The sequence below is a fragment of the Hyposmocoma kahamanoa genome, unplaced genomic scaffold, assembly GCF_003589595.1.
Source record: "Hyposmocoma kahamanoa isolate Upper Pololo Valley unplaced genomic scaffold, ASM358959v1 100021, whole genome shotgun sequence".
In the NCBI taxonomy this organism is placed as follows: Eukaryota; Metazoa; Arthropoda; class Insecta; order Lepidoptera; family Cosmopterigidae; genus Hyposmocoma; species Hyposmocoma kahamanoa.
In genome coordinates this window covers 19,785,018-19,800,469 of record NW_020653200.1, presented here as the reverse complement: position 1 = coordinate 19,800,469, position 15,452 = coordinate 19,785,018, and the positions used below count along the sequence as shown (strand labels likewise).

Genomic DNA, 15,452 nt, shown 5'->3' with positions numbered 1-15,452 from the left:
TGTGCAAGTTACTCGACTACGGAGGTCGTTAAATAATAATGTGAAAATGTTATTGTTACAAGATACACGTGTTCGAGTGTTCGACGGTATTTTGAATTATCAGCGAGAACTGTGTTTGGGGAAAGCGCGCTTGCAGTCAAGTGGTGAGTTTTCTAGAATATTTTACGCGCGCTTGGAATTACTCTTAAATCATCGCAACCCTTGCGTTATTTACAATTATATTATCGATCGTAAAACGCAACAGTAAAGCGAAAAAAGGTTGAAGATTTGACTGTAACGGTCGAATATTGTTACATCGACATCACCTAGGAGATAACGGAAGCATTAGTGCGGCAGTCAGTACATAACTCTTTAGCGACAGAGCGGGTGTGATTACCCGCGCGTGGTGTAACACTGTTAACGTTAATCTTGGAGCGTTTACCGATTTCGTAAGTCCAACTGCATATTGCCAAATTAAAACAGTTGATGTCACATATACCTTAGCCACCATAGAAGAAGTCGATTTAAAGGAAGTGATCATAATTAAGCTAGGGCTTAAACCATGTTTGAATAATATCATCAAAAATCTGGAAAAACATGCTAGGGGCTCAGATTTTAAGGATAACTGAATTACTGCCAGATTCGAGATGTAAGTGACAGTCATTTGAATTATTTTCTAAAAAAACTTAACTAACCCCAACCGATGTACAGCAACTACGACCCGGGAGCTGCTAGCGATACAAAAAAAAGCTTGATACATTACAGGTACATGGTTCAGGGTAAATATTTTACCATACTTACTGACCACAAATCGTCCAGGGAAGTACTGCTATCTTAACTATTTCTGCCGCCGAACAGTATTGTGAGCATTATTACGTTTCGGTTTTGGAAGGTGCTGATGAAATTACAGGTTCTTGGGACTTTTCAACTTATGTCTCAAAGTGACAGGCGCAGTGGCAGTGCCCCTCAGATCTTTGCAATTTAAAGCTCTGAGCGGCGACACTGCAACTGTTATGGAGAAGCGTGTCGCTTACCATCAGGCTCACGACTTGCTCTTCCCTTCACTTGGTATCATAAAAGTTGAGACGCGGAGCAAAGCCCAGCTGGTTGACGGAGAGCTGAAGGGCATCCTCGACGGGTATTCATTTTTAAATACAGAAGAAGTACCCATATTTGGTAGCAAGTCGAAAATTTTATTAAATAAACTTTAATTGCGTCGACAGGTATTTATTAACTCAACCCACAGTCGCCCGGGTGCAAATACTTTAACAAAGCTGCAAGAATGGGCTAGATCTCGTGAAGCCTGTCAAAGGAGCAAGGTACAAAGACATAAAGCCGCAGCGCTCGGTAAATTCAAACGTCCAGGTTATAGTCACGGACATATCGATAATTGGGCCACTGTGATTTCAGAAGAATATAAGTACTACCTGACAGTAACTGGCCGTTTCACTCGTTGGCCTCCACACTCGCTGGCACAACCTCCGAAAGATATTTCTGTGACAAACGTGGTTAAAGGACTCTTCATGGTTTGGGTGTTCCTTACAATACCACCGACCAAGGGACCATAATTCTATGCACCACTGTTAGTGTACAGTGTTGTCTAAAGAAACGAAAAAAATCGAACCCGACTTCTAAAGGAAGAAAGTCTTAGGCCACACATTAGACAAACCATCGACCATCCGACAGAATAGCGATTTATAAAGACAACAAAAATTATGGCAAACTAGCTCTGTTCTAAGGCTTGGCGGAGTGTAGAAACGCACTCGGTTCCACGTAAATGATACGTCTGTGGAAATAGCTGTATTTATTTATTAAAATTTGAAGATAGTGGCCTGTTGCGCTTGATTATTTATGAGCCGCCGGCGGCTCACGTGGCGCTGAGAGCGTTAAGTACGACCCTCGTATTGTGCAGGTTCATTCGGAGACCGATTCATTGGGAAGCAACATTTTCTTTTTCAGCACACGAATTTGTTAACCTATTTACTCGTCACTTTCGTTGAGATACTAAATTCACTTTACTTTTTTTAAACAATACTTTTCTATTCACTAATATTTAAAATTGTAAATAATTGTCTCTAATCTGTGTTATTTTTACGTAAGTATATCACTTTACAACAATTTGCATCACGTCTGTTATTCGTAAAATAACTCTTAAAGACAGAAAGCTTCAATAATAAAGAAATGAGAAACACACGGATCCGCCGTCATGTGTTTAGACTTCCAATAGCGTTTTGCTGCCGCCGGCACCGGAACTACATAGGTTTTAAATATTTTTTATTTTGCCTTTATGCGGGTCGTGAGCGCTATTGGTTGTCATTTTTAGTATACTTGAGAAAAACAATAGGTACAATAACGGCAGACAAAAAACGAAAGAATAGGATTAAATCTATTGATTAAATCCATTGACTTTGTAATCGGTAAATTTACGGAGCAAATAAGATATTAGGATATTGTTGACATTAGCGTAAACCAGTGGGTTATTTAGAATTTAGAGAATTCAATTTACTACCAGACATACTCTTTTGGTTTAGTCTATTTTCGTCTTTCCATACACATTCTTCCCAGGTACTTTTATCGTGATATTTGAAAATATACTTTAGAATTAGAGTAAACACGACTAGGCGAAACAGTAGCGTAAGGACGAACGTTTTATAATTTGAACATATCGTGCATAATGCAAATCACTATTAAATCCCTTACATAGCCTAGCTGTATACTAACATATAAATTGCTACCCAAAATACAATTCTACTCGATAAAACTTTACTCGACAAAATACAATTCTATTTGGTTTTTTTCCATATGCCATAAATATTGTATATTTTAAGTTTATACTTTTTATCACTGGTTTATATGGGAAGTATAGTTTTCCAATATATCAAATATTTATTTAGCGTCTTATACAGCCAGATTTTTATTATATCAAAATTTTCCTAAAGGGGCCATAACTAGACGCCACTAAGTTTCTTTCTAAATTACGATATCTACATAAAAATGCCTCCTTTTAAAATCTATTTTAATATAAATCGTTAAATAATTTGCAGCATATCAGTTTGCCTAAGTAAAAATTTCGAAAGTAATACTTTTATATAGCAATATCAATTTGTTTTTAAGATTTTAATGCTAAACGTGTACCTATTAATAAGGCTGAGGTAGGCTCATCTGAAATCACTGAAGTCGGTCTTGAGCTGGATAGTAGGTTTGACCGGACGGCAGTCGAACACGGGTCTCTGGGGCTGCGTGCGCACCGGTCTCGCGCTCGCCTGGCTAGCCTTCACCGCGCTCTCCAGTTTGTTGCGCAGCTCTGCTGACTGCGCCATTATAGTCTTGAATTCCTGAATGATCGAACAACAATTTCAGTCTCAAGCCACATCTTCCCACTTCAGAGCACATCGCCTCTAAGAGCTAACCCAAAGCAGATTGGAACGAAACGTGGTACTGGTTCTGTATTAAAAACTTATATATTTCATCAATGAATACTTTTTTATTCGCTTATCAATAAATTATATTTATGTTCACTGTTGTGACTATGATTTATTACCTGTGGGTGCTTTGGCCCGATTCGGGTGAGCCATTGCAGGGCAAACTCGTGTAGCGCCTTGACGTACGCAGGTGCACGTGCCAGCTCGCTATTGTCGCGCAGGTACGATATCACTATAGGCACCAGCATCCATAGCATTTGGATACCTATTATAATAAACGTGTAATCAACAACAGTTTTCTTGTGTCTTAATTATTAATAACTGCTTCTTTAATTAAACAAATGTCGGCAAGCATTATTTACTTGTTTAAGTATCTCTAACAAGAAATATACTTACACACAAAGACACAATAGTACTTTTAATGCAATGTGTTGCCTTACACTAGACCACAACGTGCGGACATTATGGAAGACTCACTAAGGGCGCGTTCCCATTATGTCGTGACGACAGACAGTCGTACAAACGACAAGGAGGCTGCCGTGAACCGATAAATTGTCGTCACATTCTATTGGGAACAGCTACAAACGACAGTCGTTCTACGATAAAATAAACGTCCACGACACAGTCAGTCGTGATATGAGAACAGGTTAGACGCGACAGTCATCCAACGATAAAAAAAACGTTGCGACATAATGAGAACGCGTCCTCACATGAAAGATTAATTTTGACGCTGACTGGAAACGTGTAACTTAAGACAAAAAACATTTGTATAATTTTATCACTCGTATAAAATAGTAGACATGTGCAAATAAAATATATAATTTACCTTTAAAGTTACGTCTGTAACCGTTATCTATAAGGGCAGCATGAGAAGAAAACATGTGTGTAAAACCAGTACGGTGAAAAGACCACGCCTTAATTAGAAGCAAGTACAACTCTTTAGTTTAACAGAACGGTATTACCAAACGCAGTAACGATGTCTAAGACTCCACAAAATTCTCTCGACCTTACCTCCTTCCAACCCTCCATATAAAGTGCACAACTTCTTGGAGAGCATCCTCATTGCGACAGATTAAATTCAGTAAAACAGTAAAATGGGAAGTAATTATACATAGGAAATGAAACTATTTTTCCGGATTTAAGTCGCGTATAGTTGTTTTTTCAAACAAACCGACGTTTTTTTTTACTTAATGTAGCTTCCAAACTTAATGTAGCGTAAATTTGAATGTTTCTTTGCAAAATTAAAAATAAGGTATTGAATTAATAACTATTGTAACTATAGTGAAAAAATAGGGTGGTTTGCATCAATATTAGACATAACTGGTCGAAGACTGTACCACCTCTGTCAACCGTGACCATGGGACCTGTAAAGGACCCGAACCGTCGGTTTGTTTGAAAAAACAAATATACGCAATTTAAATCCGGAAAATTAGTTTCATTTCCTATGTGTAACAATCGCGAAAAACTAAGAATTCGATAACTAATTATACACTTACGTGCATGTTCGGGGCAAGCGCTGACTAGCTCATCAAGAGCCGTGAGCGCAGCTATTGCCGCCCTCGTATGTTCCATATCAGTGGGTCTGCGAGCAGCGGCCGCCCGGCTGATGACGTGACCGGCCAGTGCACGCGCCCACCACGACACACATTGCGGTGACGCTGTCGTCGACCACACGCTACGTAGTACTGAGCAACATGATGCGAACGTCTGGAATTATATTTAGATATCTAATCTTAGAACTATTAACCTATACTACATTTGTCAACAATTAAACACAATTACAATAAAGGAAAACATTGTGAGAATTGATGACAAATTATATTTACTAATGACGTTATAATATATGTTATTACTTAATAAAAAGTTTCCGTTTAATGTTTGGAACCTCTGAAAATTTCGGAATAGATTCACTTCAATAAGTACATACTCACAAAGTGAGTTACATACATACTCTCAATTGAAAACAATAAGTACATACTCACAAAGTGAGTTACATACATACTCTCAAAGTGTTTTGCTCACTGTGCCAGTGAGCAAAACACGATACGGATTGAGCGAGACTTGACCAAAAACCGCATATGAAACACGCTTTAAGTGTAGTACGAGTAAGTCTCACTCTGAGTATAGTAAATTGTTTCCCTTATCTTAAACTCAAGCCGCAGCCGAAGGTTTAAGCGTCACGAGTGTGTATTTATGCATATTACAATACAAAGAAATAACAATGTTTTGTTAAATAATTATTTTAATTAAATAATAATTTTATGAAAATGCTACTTTTTGTATGTGGAAAAATTTTGTCATATTTCTAACCAAACTCCAAGGTAGACTTGAACACGTTCATAAATAGATGAATATTCACAAATACATAAAATCGTTTTTGATAAATGAAATGTTAAAACACAAACAATCGTAACAAAATGTATAATAATTTCTATCAATATAACAGAATCTTTGCTCAGTTTGCTTTATTTTATTTTATGTAATCCAGATTTTTATAATTTATTACTAACATACAGAACCTGCATTCAAAAGTAAGGAATCTTCAAAGCGTTCTGTAGTATCAAGACAAGTTACCTCGTTGTCATTCGTTTCTAAACATCGGCGGAAGTGGTTGATACAAGGGTAGTGCAACGTCGCGGCAGGCGTAGCGCGGTTGAGCACTACCGCCATGCCTCGCGCTCCCACTACCGCGTCTATACGCTGCTCTGGCTCATCTATATGGAACATATTTCACATGACGACGAGCTGTTAATTTGAAAGCTACAAGAAAACTATAAATAATTGAAAAAGGTACACAAAAATGAGTGATGCTTAAGAACTGTAAGTAGCTGAACGTACACGAAACCGCTTCACAAAAAGTTTATCCTCCGATATACCACAAAACAAATCGATCTGTTTCCCATGAAATTTTGATTCGGTTTCCTAAAAGTAGTGAGACTTAATACGTAGACAATAATATAATAATACGAACCGCTCTTAACTCTGTCGACGATCTTCGCAAGAGTGGTCTGAAGTAACTGCGCGTGCTGGGTGTTGGTCTCCTCGTGTACCCTGACTGCTCTGCACTCCGCTGCGCGTTGCAGTAGTAAAATACCCGCTTCGGATAACACTGCGTCGCTTTTACTTTCTTTTAGTACTTCAGTTGCCAAAAATAGAATAGTTGGCAACAAAGACAGGGCACCTGTAATGTATCACGGTATTACTAAATCATTCTTACCAATATAATTACGTAGATACACTAATTTTTACAATAGAAATTACACAATTATTTATGAAATTCAAAGAGCAACACTATTTTGTTACAGTAACAGAGAAAAAGAATTAAAGTTACATAAATGCCTTAAAATACTTTTTTCTTTACCTTGAGGACTGGTAAGCGAAGGCAACTCAGACATAGCGGCTAACGTCTTGACAAGTAATGTGTCTCCATGTATGCCGAGTCCTTTGGGCACGCCGATTATTCCGACAGTGCCCTCCTGCTTCAGAGGGCTCAGGGCCGGCAATCGGCGGACCAGCAGGCATAAGCACACTTCAAGACAGGCGAACACGATCGATTTCCCGGGAGGAAGGTCCCCTGTAGGACCGCCTTCGCCTAGCGTGTGAACCACTTCAAGGACTGATTGGGGTATGCCTTCAGAGGCCTCGTTAGGTGCTAATTCTGTAATAAATTGGTCTCTTTTAGCTTCCAATGACGTAATTCATCATCAGAAATATTTCCATCTTGACATATGATTTAAGCATTAACTACATCAATTGTTGCAGACACGTACTCTGTTTATTACGCCATTTCGAGAACGATAACGTCAAATGCATTTTGCATGGAGTAATTCGGTAATTCCATCGCTAAATATCGCTTCTGTGCCATTGCCGGTTATTTTACTCAAAGCAAAACTGTATGTAGAAAAAAAGAACGGCGTGTATTTTTCACATCCGTTCAAAACATTGTTCAACTCTCATTCTGATCAAATGCACATAAATAGCTCTGAAATCAACATAATTTGAAAATACTAATGATGTTAATGACGTTGTATCAAATGTTACGATACTAATAGTGTTCTGTAATTTGATTAATTGACATTTTACCTTCGACGTAATGTAATTGTGGCTCTAATATTAAAACTGGTGTACTAGTATATTGTAGCATATTACTTGAATAAGTTACTTCACTATTACCTTTGATCTTTGCTTGCATGTTGCTATGTAGCTGTTCCCTAGCCCCGTCGACGACGAGCTTCAATACGTCGACTGCTAACAGCAACGCTTCAATGCTTTCCTGAGTGAGTGCCGTGCGGTGGATGATCTGACACAATTCTATGGCAAGAGTCCTGTGGAATCATCGTTTTCATTTAAATAAATGTATTATTTAATTGAATTGTATTTTGGCGACTGTGGCAGAATATAACATCCTATACTTTTTGTGATTAATTTTAACACATAAAGCGTGTCGCATTTGGAGTTAAGTTGTTAAGTAGATATATTTTAGTTGTTTTCTACAATATTCTAACGTTGCCTTTATTAACGTGTAGAGAATCAAATTTTTATTTCAACAATGGTATAATATTGAATTTCACATATTTCGAGTTATAACACTATTATAATAGCAGTGCGATATATAAAATCAATACACTACGTCATCAGCGTGCCACCGGCTCGCCATTGATGAGCAAAATGCCAAAAATTTATATTATACACCACTTGATATTATAAAAAAAATAAGGTTATTTGATAAAGCTAAAATTGTGCATATTATTCTACTTTAATATAAACACTCATACAACACATCACACACACGTATGTGTGTGTGATGTGTTGTATGAGTTTTATGAGTATGAGAGTTGTATGTTTCTCTCTGTGTGTGTATACACACAGAGAGAAACACACAAAAACACATACATGCACACATACACATGCCACTAACATATACGACTTTTTTTATTTGATATTGTTTAGTATTGTACATAAGTTTTATTTATAATTGCTATACCTCGTCCTATTACAGTATGTCTCGTTCTAGATCACAGGGAAAGAGGGAATGGCTGAAAACCAATGTAGAGCAAGACTTACGGAGCAGAGCCAATAAAAAGCTGAGCCATTGCCTTTTGCCTCAGACCTCTACATAAGATTCTTATACATTATGCTTTTGTACCGTTATTGCGGCAACAAAACTTTTTATTATTATTATTAATGAATGATAGTAAACACTGTGATATATATGAATTCAAGACTCCTTAAAACCGAATACTTACCGATCTTTAAGAAGTCTAGCTCTGTTCCCGGGCGCGTCAAGGATAGTGACCAATGACAGAAGTACGAAGATTATATTCTCCACGCTCATGTCGCGCTGCGCACAAAGAGCTTCCATGCAGATGCCTGAAAACAACAATTACTTTCAAAATGTACTTCATTTCACCCTTAATGTTAAAGGTTTGAAGTTACACATAAACTCAGGCGTGTTGCGGAATTTAAATAATTACTTCTACTGACCATACCAATATGGACGTGAAAAGTCAGTGCCCAGTGAGAGTCGAAATTAACGTGTCAGCATTTATTAATAAGTCAGCACGATGAACGTTTAACCATTTTTCCGCAGACAAAATTTACAATTTTATCCAAGCACATTAAAAATGTTCTTCTTGAATGAACGAACTTGAATGAAAAATGAACTTCTTATTACAACACAACATTTGCATGACGAATTATAAATATACATTTTGCCTTATTAAAATGAGATAACAACAACGCACTTGTTAATAAAATAAACCATAAGGAATATTGACCTACCAACAAATGGACATTGGGTTCGCGCTAAAAAGTGTCCACAGTTATAGGGCATTAAAATAGCATACAGAGCGTCAATCGCGCAAGTCTTCGTTTGTTCGACTGACAGCGCGGTTGCCAATCATGCAGTACTACATAATAATAACCTGTAAAAATGACTGCAGTAAAGTGTAAAAACAGGATTTTGTATAATATTTTCACTAAACAAATATATTGTGTTATCATAGTTATCATGTAAAAAAACTGGTTTGTACAGTTGTATAGTATTTAATTTATATTGAAATGAATCGTAAATATAAATTACAAAAGCAAAGAAAATAATCATATAGTTAACTGTCCTTTTTCTACACATTGCATGCGCAACAGATGGGAAGAGACCCATTATGTCAATTTCAAGAAGCTTATATAAACTTCTTCGTCATTTTCAATTGTTCGAACCACAAACTATTAAAATATTTAGAACAAAGAAACTATAGAGTCGCTTTGATATATATTAATAAAATACGCAGTTTTTAAATAATTTTATTACACATACACTACGCATTTTTATTTAATAACCCAGATGGTATATAAATGATGCAAACAATTTCTTTTTTCCTCACCTGTAAAATCATTGTAATGTTGTCAAAATTGAGATAGTACCGGTTGCCATTCACAGTCGATTTGTAATATTTGTATGCATCTGCCCAACATTATATTATTTCTTTAAGTGAATTTATACAAAATTGGACAGAATAATACATATAAAAATTAATTAATATTTACAATAAAGGCTTACATTACTCTTGAGTTCAAGTAATTTTCAGTCGAAGCTAAATATGGTGCATTTTGTTAAGTTTCCGGTAGAAGCTGAATATGGTGATAATGGGCCCTTAAATTATTGCAAGCAAAATTAGGCAGTGCTACCATGACGTTACAATTTAAATTAAAAGTTCTAGTTTTATTAAATTTCGTTACATGTCAATAGGTTAACTTCGGACATTTTTTTCGTGGTTTTGGTATTAGACCCGACGCACGTTCATTTGTTGGTAGGTCAATGATAAGGAACAAGCTCTACAAAATGTTTTCAACTTACCAAACAATAAATGGAACCTTTCATCGACTGGCTCGAAAAACTCAAAGTTTCCATTTTCAGTCTTAGTCGTTCTATTATCCACACGTTCACCGTCTGAAAATGTTTAATAGCAGTAAACATAAAGCCAAGCGATGGTGGCCCAGTGGAAAACTGACTTCTTAATTGACAGATTGACGGTTCAAATCCCTCTGGCCTCACGTACGTATGACTTTAATTTCAAAATTGTGTAAATTTACATAACTGGCACTGTGGTCGAACGGTTACCACCTGGACTGCCACGCAGAGGTCCCGGGTTCGATTCCCAGGCCAGGATAAATATTTGTATGGCCTATTTATTTCTCTCGTGAGTTTGGGTGTAATTTACGTTTGTCTATGTGTATGTCCATGGCACCCGCGATACAGGGTTTCCCCAGTGCAGGGCTATGAGTGCGTGCGTTATTTATTTATTTGTACGTATCTACTAACAATACCTCTCAATGACCACGAAAGGAAACATCGAGCATCACGATGAAACCTCCGCAACCCGCGGTAAAATGTGAACTCCCCAACCCATATTGGGCCAGTGCGGCTACAAATGGTCTAACTAAACCCTATCTTTAGATGACATCCGTGCTGGGATGTAACGTGTAATGGTTCATAATGATGAGCACAAAGCCTCTTTAAGAAATATAAGAAAAATACTTCGCACTAACACTCAAACAATATAAATATGGATTTCAAATAAGAAAAAGTAAATTACAGAAAGAAGATACGTGTAGAGTTACACGTACAAAACCACGCGATGTGATGTTCACATACGCTTTCGTTTTGGATAGTTATATACTAACTAACCACTCTTTGGCACGAAGTCAATGTTGGCGTTGAAACGAAGGCAAGCGGCGTAGAGCAGAGACGGCCAAGCTTCGGCGTAGTGCGCACGCGACGCTTCAGCTGTCTCCGCTGAGTAGAACGCACCTCCACCATGAGGGAGTTGCGATGCAAACTCTAAACATTGTAATGTTTTATAGAAATATAAACTAAAAATATTTATTCAATTTACAATATCCTAAAATTATAGGCTAAGGCTGAGGTCTACCTCTTTTTAACTCAAATATATTCTAAAGAAGACTAATTTAAGTTTAATAAGTTAAAGCTTGGAAAAAAATGAAAGGACGAATCAGACATATATAATTTTTTGCAAATTATAAGTTACGTTACGTTTTACGTTTTTTATTATTATTAAAGCTCTTTACAACGTCCAATGTACACGTTGGTTCTAAGAATTTCAACACTTATGAAGGCGTCTACCCTTTAGCCTAACTACATTCAGTAACTGTCAAGAACATAACTGTCAGTAACGCTGATAGTGGTGCATCAAAATTAGCTACATTTTATCCCACTGCAGAAAAATACCTCTCACAATTCACTCAAGCTTTCCAACTTGCACACTCCCCGTCCAATTGAATCGTCTACCCTCCTGACTGGCCGGAGACTGCACATGTTACATGATAAAAATAAAATTATGAAATTTCAGTAATGCTGCAATCCTATCCTAGACCACCGTGCTGCATTATCTGGCCATCCAATTGCGTATACGGTACCGTACCTGGTGGCAAACTCAACAAAGCATGATCCTTCAGCGCAGCAATCCAATTCTCGCCGAGACTTTCCAATTCCGGTTCGACAAGCTTCAACAGGCTCTCTCCTTTTGATTCGAACTCTCCATACTCGTCATCTTCGACCTCATGATTGTCCAAAGGATTTTCGTGGTGTTGATGCATCTCGTTGCGCCATCGGGCCAATTCCGCGCGGTTGTTGAAGGGTTTACTATCTAGTTGCTTCACATAACTACCAGGGGCACTGTTGTTGCTTACCATAGCGACTATGTATACCTGAATGAACGGAAATAGGTTTCATATATTCTTTATTTCATACACACTCACTCAAATTACATGAAACAAAATGTTTAGATACAAAGGTAGATCCAGTAGACCTCAAATAGGTAATTTTCAGTCAACCTGAGCGATGACAAATAAATGAAATAATTCATCAACTTCACGATTCTTGTAATCGTCATTTCTCTGAAAGATGACCGTGTCAATCGCTATTCGCAGTCAATGTTATGTCATGTATATTTTTGAACACTCAATATACGAATAAAGATCTCACTTATTTTTTATTGATCAATTGTTCCTTAACCAATACCTCGTCTAATTAAACAACGAAAAACTATAGCAAATGTTTATAAAAACAAATATTACTTCAGCCCAAGCCTTCAAGATAGACAGTTTCTCCAAAGTAGCCATGCTCTCGTTGTAGATCAGTGTAGTGTTGCCCTTCGTGTTCAATTTGTCGAGACTGGAGACCAGCAGTTGGTGCACTCTATAACAAGACGTGAAAAAACATAGAAATTAAGGTATCAGCGTCTTCCACAAACAGTTTTATAAAATTTCATAACATAACACAACAAAAGTAGTTTAGCATGACATATGAAATACACAATGCATAATAATAGGAGTTCAAATATGAAACTGCCATTCTATGCAGGAGAATTGAAACATAAAAATGTTTTAGAAAAAATGATGTACCCATGCTAGTAATACACTTCTACCATCATGCTGAATTCTTTACGACAGAACAGTGCGCAACGGGAACCCACATAGTCTTGGAACTTATTTTCGACTGCTTATAAACTAAATTATTACCCGCGTAATCAACAAAATTGCTAAAAAAATGTTGGTCGGTAGATCTAAATCAGGTGAGTGTGCAAAGTAGTGAAAAATTTAAATCCACAAATCTCTAAGGTGGAGGTTTGTTAGTCATTATAGTCTGGCGTTACGGTTTGGAAGTTTCGATGAAAATCAGTCGACACAATATGGTTGTCCACTTTTTTTACAATATTTGTCAGCTATCATGATTGTAGCCGGTTCAAGGAAAGTACTGTAGACTACGAAGAGTTACCAATAATTTTCGGTGGGAAACTTCATGTTTTGGACAATATTGTGACTTGTTGCCAGGTATAATTATAGGTATAATTGTTGCCACTTCGTTGATTGCGATTATCACAATAAATGATTTTTCTTCAAAAGTAATTACTGTCTATGACTGCTCCATCCCTATGTCGGATTATTGGCATTTGCCTGCGCATATTACCCGTTCTAATTTGGGCAACTCGTGTACCCATTTTTCTAGTTTTATTTTACTGATTTGTCGCAAATGGGTCATTTATGTATTGTGGTAGTTATTGCAGGTAATTCCACAGTTTTACAGTAGTTTGCGATGGATCGACTTCAACAATAATAGCTTGCAACTAATCAATAGTTATTAGTATAGAAATAGTCCTATATATACCTTAAATTCTGTGACTACTGTTCCATGACGCTCACAAAAATGTCTACTTTCGAAACAAGTAGTAAATTCGTTAGCCGTGTTCGCTCTATACAGTCATGACCATTTCGAGGATTTCGACGAGTTGTTTCCCGTATAAAAAAGTACAGTAGTTTTTGAAGTACCCATCTTAGAACTTAAAGCGAATGCAAAACAAATGTTAACGACAAAAATTAACATTTAGCAGCCTTAACATTTTATTTGAAAAGAGTTTGTAATATGAATCTTACACTAAAAAGACTATTTCATTTTCAAAAGACTAGAACTTTAGAACGATAATTTCACACTTTAATCCCTAATGTAATAAATAATATGTGTATCTTATGTTCGCGCTAAACTTCTTGTCTTCTTGCAAGTGGCTTAATATTTTGTTCGTTAAAGTGGAAATAAAGAAATAATTAAATTTTAAGGAGTTTTTTAGAAAAGTTTACAATCGTTTACAATTTAAGTATAGACTATATAATTATAGCTTGTATACCTTCTCAAGTCATTAATATCCCTGGCAACGCCGCGCGCGATCCATGCAGAGCAGACGTCACAAGCGGCAGCCGTTACGTGAGAAGCCGTGTCGCCGGAGAATGCCGGTCGAACTGCTGCACCAACCTTTTAATATGACACAAAATGAAAATGGTAAATCGAAACGCTACTGAAAACCGTATGAAGATTTTCAACTTTATCATGCTCTAACGTCATTTCAAAATTCACGTAGGATTCAAAAGAGCAAACGATGATTAAAATAACACTACTGCTTTCAAATAACTCGATTTATCAACCTGGAATTTCTTCATATAATATCAAGTGACGGGACAAACAAGTCGTGCGGCTGATGGTAAGCTACAAGCCTGTCCATAACAATTGCAGTGTCCTCAGAGTTATAAATCGCAAAGATCTGAGGGGCACTGTAATTTCACCAAAAGCCAAAACCAATGAATTAGAGGAGTTAATAAAAGCAATAAGAACCAATAATTCAAAGCTATGTCATATAGCGTATGTAAATTTTCCAAATGTCATTAATAAATATGAAACGCATTGCGAAATTCAAGCTTTACCACTCACTTGTGCTTGATATTGTTCAAGTAAGAGATGTCCGGGAAAGTCTGGCTCGGGCGCGCGCGCATACTGCTGAATGATCATTTGCAACGTGCGCAGACCGCAAAGGCGTAGCGCATCCGACTCACCAGTCGCACCCACAAACGCCATACGCACCAGGTCCGACAGGTGGAATGACAAATAATCGTCTGAATATATAAAAATAACAACTGACATAAAATGACGTGAGTAAGATCAACATAAAAACGAAACAAACTTGTTCAAGTTGTAACATTTAGAAATTCACCTTTGAAACCATTGACCTACCAATAAATGGACGTCGAGTTCGCGCTAAAAAGTGTCCGCACCTGTAGGGCGTTAAAATCGCATACAGAGCGTCAACCGCGCAATAGTGTCCGTTTGTTCGAGTGACAGCGCGGTTGTCAATCATGCAGTACCAATATATGCAGTACAAATATTACTTATAAAATTATATAACTTGTAAAATTACTTCAGTAAATTGTGAAAACAGGATTTTGTATCATATTTTCACTAAACAAATATATTGTGTTATCATAGTTGTCATTTAAAAATGGTTTTTTGTACAGTTTTATAGTATTTAATTTATATATAACGCACACACTCAACATAATAACGCACACACTCAACATAGCCCCGCACTAGGGAAACCCTGTGTCGCGGGTGCCATGGACACACACATACACAACCACAAATTACACCCAAACTCACGAGAGGAATAAATGTAGGTCATACAAATATTTCTCCCGGCCCGGGAATCGAAC

The 15,452-nt window shown here is 37.1% G+C and overlaps 1 protein-coding gene across 5 annotated transcripts in view; it reads right to left on the bottom strand.

The window, feature by feature from the left end:
• The window catches only part of LOC113226792 (HEAT repeat-containing protein 5B), an 81,588-nt gene that overhangs the window by 27,961 nt on the left and 38,175 nt on the right, over positions 1-15,452 (bottom strand). For 3 of the 5 annotated variants that reach the window (XM_026459545.1, XM_026459554.1, XM_026459580.1), the window contains 15 exons: positions 14,677-14,858; positions 14,099-14,223; positions 12,495-12,615; positions 11,840-12,125; positions 11,086-11,238; positions 10,255-10,347; positions 8,648-8,771; positions 7,575-7,726; positions 6,763-7,059; positions 6,373-6,582; positions 5,976-6,115; positions 4,898-5,108; positions 4,228-4,254; positions 3,521-3,666; positions 942-3,314 (listed from right to left, as the gene is read on the bottom strand). In XM_026459545.1, the coding sequence (XP_026315330.1) occupies positions 3,138-3,314; positions 3,521-3,666; positions 4,228-4,254; positions 4,898-5,108; positions 5,976-6,115; positions 6,373-6,582; positions 6,763-7,059; positions 7,575-7,726; positions 8,648-8,771; positions 10,255-10,347; positions 11,086-11,238; positions 11,840-12,125; positions 12,495-12,615; positions 14,099-14,223; positions 14,677-14,858 (2,444 nt within the window). In that variant the 3' untranslated portion in view covers positions 942-3,137. Of the gene's footprint in view, positions 1-941; positions 3,315-3,520; positions 3,667-4,227; positions 4,255-4,897; positions 5,109-5,975; positions 6,116-6,372; positions 6,583-6,762; positions 7,060-7,574; positions 7,727-8,647; positions 8,772-10,254; positions 10,348-11,085; positions 11,239-11,839; positions 12,126-12,494; positions 12,616-14,098; positions 14,224-14,676; positions 14,859-15,452 lie in introns of those variants that run through there. The other 2 variants (XM_026459563.1, XM_026459571.1) reach the window with 2 other exon arrangements.